This window comes from Propithecus coquereli, unplaced genomic scaffold (genome assembly GCF_000956105.1).
Source record: "Propithecus coquereli isolate 6110/MARCELLA unplaced genomic scaffold, Pcoq_1.0 Scaffold38, whole genome shotgun sequence".
In the NCBI taxonomy this organism is placed as follows: Eukaryota; Metazoa; Chordata; class Mammalia; order Primates; family Indriidae; genus Propithecus; species Propithecus coquereli.
The window spans coordinates 4,564,912-4,568,282 of record NW_012149507.1 but is presented as its reverse complement, the minus strand read 5'-3'; the positions used below and the strand labels follow the sequence as shown (position 1 = coordinate 4,568,282).

Genomic DNA, 3,371 nt, shown 5'->3' with positions numbered 1-3,371 from the left:
TTTTTTTTTTAATTGTGAAGGTATATCCTCATTCTTTCAAATGCACATTTTGGCTTGTGATTATCTCTCAAATTTTTTTTTAGAGCAATTTTTGCAAAACCAAAAAATTTGTGTTATTTTTAAATATGAGTTCTATTAAACTCTATTCTGTGAGTTTAATATGGAACCAATGCATCGTGGACTGCTCGAAATATCAACAAAGTATGTGGGAAGGATGTGGCTAATGAACGCATAGTACATCAGTGGTTTGAGAAGTTCCATTCTGGTGATTTTAATCTTGAAAATGAGCCATGTGGGTGACCTGAGACTAAGATAAGGTAATGGTGAGCTGAAAGCTGTAGTGGAAGTGGAATCATCCCAACCTACGTGTGAATTAGCAGCAAGGTGTGACGTTACCATTCCAACAATATTGGACCATTTGAAACAAATGGACATGGTAAAGAAGCTGGATAGATGGGTACTGCATGAATTAAATGAGGATCAGAAGAGAAATCATCTTGTCTTTCTTTGCTGTCGCAACACAAAGGTGAATCATTTCTACACTGTATTGTTACATGTGATGAAAAATGGATTCTTTTTGACAATTGCAAGCATTTGGCACAATGGTTGGATAAAGATGAAGTGCTGAAACATGTTCCAAAACCAAATATTCATCAAGGAAAGCTAATGGTGTCTGTTTGGTGGTCCAGCTCTGGTATTATCCCCACAGTTTCATGAAACCTGGTCAATTGATTACAGTGGATGTCTACTGCAACCAACTGGATGAAACGATGAGGATGGCTGTGATTAAGCAGCTGAGATCAGTCAGTAGAGACAGGCCAATCCTCTCACAAGACCAGATGTTGCAAAAAACAATGCTGCTCAAACTACAGAACCTGGACTTGGAAACTCTCTCTCATCCACCATATTCACCAGACCGTACACCAACTGACTACCATTTCCTCAAGGCTTTGGACCACTTCTTGCAAGGAAAAATATTCAATTCTGAACAAACCGTGGAAAATGCCTTTCGTGATTTCATTGCCTCTCACTCTTCCAGGCTTCTTCGCTGCTGGCATAAGCACGCTACTGTGAAGATGGCAAAACTGTGTTGATAGTTTAGGCACATACTTTGATTAATTGTACTGCTTCTTGTTTGAGATATAATAAATTACATTTTTGATTCAAAATCGGACATTTCATATTTAATGACCTAATAAAGTAGGAAAGGAAAGTTTTGTTGTTGATATTGATTTTGTTGTTAATATTTGTTGTTGATATTGATATTGTTGATATATTGTTGTTGATATTGTTGATATCAATGAGATCTTGGTTCCAAGAATGATATCAGAGATGTCTTCTTTGGTAATGCTTTTGTTTGCAATCTCCTAAATTTTTACAAGAGAAGGATTTGGCAAAATATTTTAATTTTTATTAGGTTTTCTGATTTGGGGTATATGGAAGGAAAAATGAAGTGAGTGACAAGTATCTATGGTTATATTTGTATGCTAGTAGCCTATATTTCATAGAACATTTTAAAATTTTACAGGAGCAACGAATGAAAATTGACAGAGAATTTGCTTTATGGCTGAAGGACTGTCATGAAAAGTATGATAAACAAATAAAATTTACATTGTTTAAAGGAGTAATTACACGTCCTGATCTTCCTTCTAAAAAGCAAGGCCCCTGGGCAACATACTCGGCAATAGAATGGGATGGAAAGATATACAAAGCAGGACAGCTGGTAGGTTTAACTTGTTTTTATTTTTTCTTATAACATTTAATTTAGTTTAAAATACATACGCAAACTTGCATATATAAAAAATATTTTATTTTTACAAATAGCTTTTCTCCGATCTTACATTTCATGAAAAAATTTTACTCAGACTCTTCAAGGACGTGTTTGCCACCAGGTGCCTTCTATCATCTCTAGAGATTTAACTTATTTTTAGATTCAATTTGTAGTAGAATTTGAAACTAAGTTAGATATATTAGAATTTAACAACAGTAACAACAAAATGCAAATATTGGCTTCTCGGAAGCCAGGAGAGAATGAAAAGGACAAACTGATTTTAATTACATAATTTATTAAAGCATTAAAAAAAACCTCGTTTATTGCCAAAAGCTTAATCAGCAATATTTTTTAACTGTTTTTGACATTAAACCCTACTTGCATGGAGATCTCAGTGTTTTTGTTTTTTTTTTAATGTGGTGTGAATTAATGATTTTTAAATACTTTTTGATGAGCACCTGCAAACACAGTAAGTTATTGCAGCTTTTGACTGTATTGTGGAGAAAGCCAAGATGTAGGATACATACTTTGTTCTTAGAGATATTGTAGCCTACAAATGGAGATGATGTAAACATAAATAATAATAGGTAAGGAGAGGATACGTGCATTGAAAAGAGAAGATTAATAATGCTTTGGCAGGTTAGAAGGAAAGGAGAGGATTTTTTCACTTTGGATGGTATTGGGGCTTGGGAGAAAAGAGCAAATCATGGGGCAAGAAGTAGCATTTGTGTAGACCTTGAAAGAATTAGAGGCTTGGGTTTACACAAATAATTACAAAGGTAGAACGAAGGTAGAAGGGCATCCATTCTCTCCATAAATGAGAAAGACACCATCATATACTAAAAGCCATAGAATTGGATGAGATCACCTAGACGACGTGGGGAGTGTAGCTAAAGAGACAAAGAATGAGCCTACAGCACTTCCACCATTCAGGGGCTAGAATGGAAGGGAGGAGCTGGCCGAGGAGACTGACAGGGATAAACTGGTAAGATGGTAGGAAACTTGAAGAATATGGTATCTCTGAAGCTAAGTGAAGACTTACAAGAAGGAAGGGATGATCATTTTGTTAAATGCTTTGTGTGATTGAGTAAAATAAGATTATCTGAGCATAGACACACACATATAGGTAAGTGCAGGGAAACAGCAAGGAGTAACCCATTGTGTGTGTGTGTGTGTGTGTGTGTGTGTGTGAAGAGAACTATTTTAGAATGTGGCTAGAAAGGGTATAAACTCTTATAGTCTTTGGGAATTTCTGAATTGGACTAATGGAAATTACGCTTAGAATTTTCAAGCCAAGTAAGGAAAAGAAATATCATAGACAAGTTTTGAGCTAATTTATTTGAAAGATGCGTTAACTTGTTAAAGTTTATAAATTGCTGTTAATGGTCTGAGAGCAAGATTTTATGGAGAAAAAAGGTTTCAGGTGCTTTGGCATTCATAATAATTGAAGGAGTTATGGACTTTTAAGACACATGTTTACCTATGACATATTTGTATGAAGAAGCTGCTGCATTTTTACAAAGATTTGTTAAGAATAAGTGGAGAACTTCAGAAAATAATTTTAGTTTTTCTAATGATAGTACCAAAGTGTTTTTTCTTT

General features: G+C 34.8%; 1 protein-coding gene across 1 annotated transcript in view; it reads left to right on the top strand.

The window, feature by feature from the left end:
* SMCHD1 (structural maintenance of chromosomes flexible hinge domain containing 1) overlaps positions 1-3,371 on the top strand; it is a 175,263-nt gene that overhangs the window by 79,504 nt on the left and 92,388 nt on the right. The window contains exon 10 of the mRNA XM_012652077.1: positions 1,529-1,727. Coding sequence (XP_012507531.1) covers positions 1,529-1,727 — 199 coding nt within the window. The remainder of the gene's footprint in view (positions 1-1,528; positions 1,728-3,371) is intronic.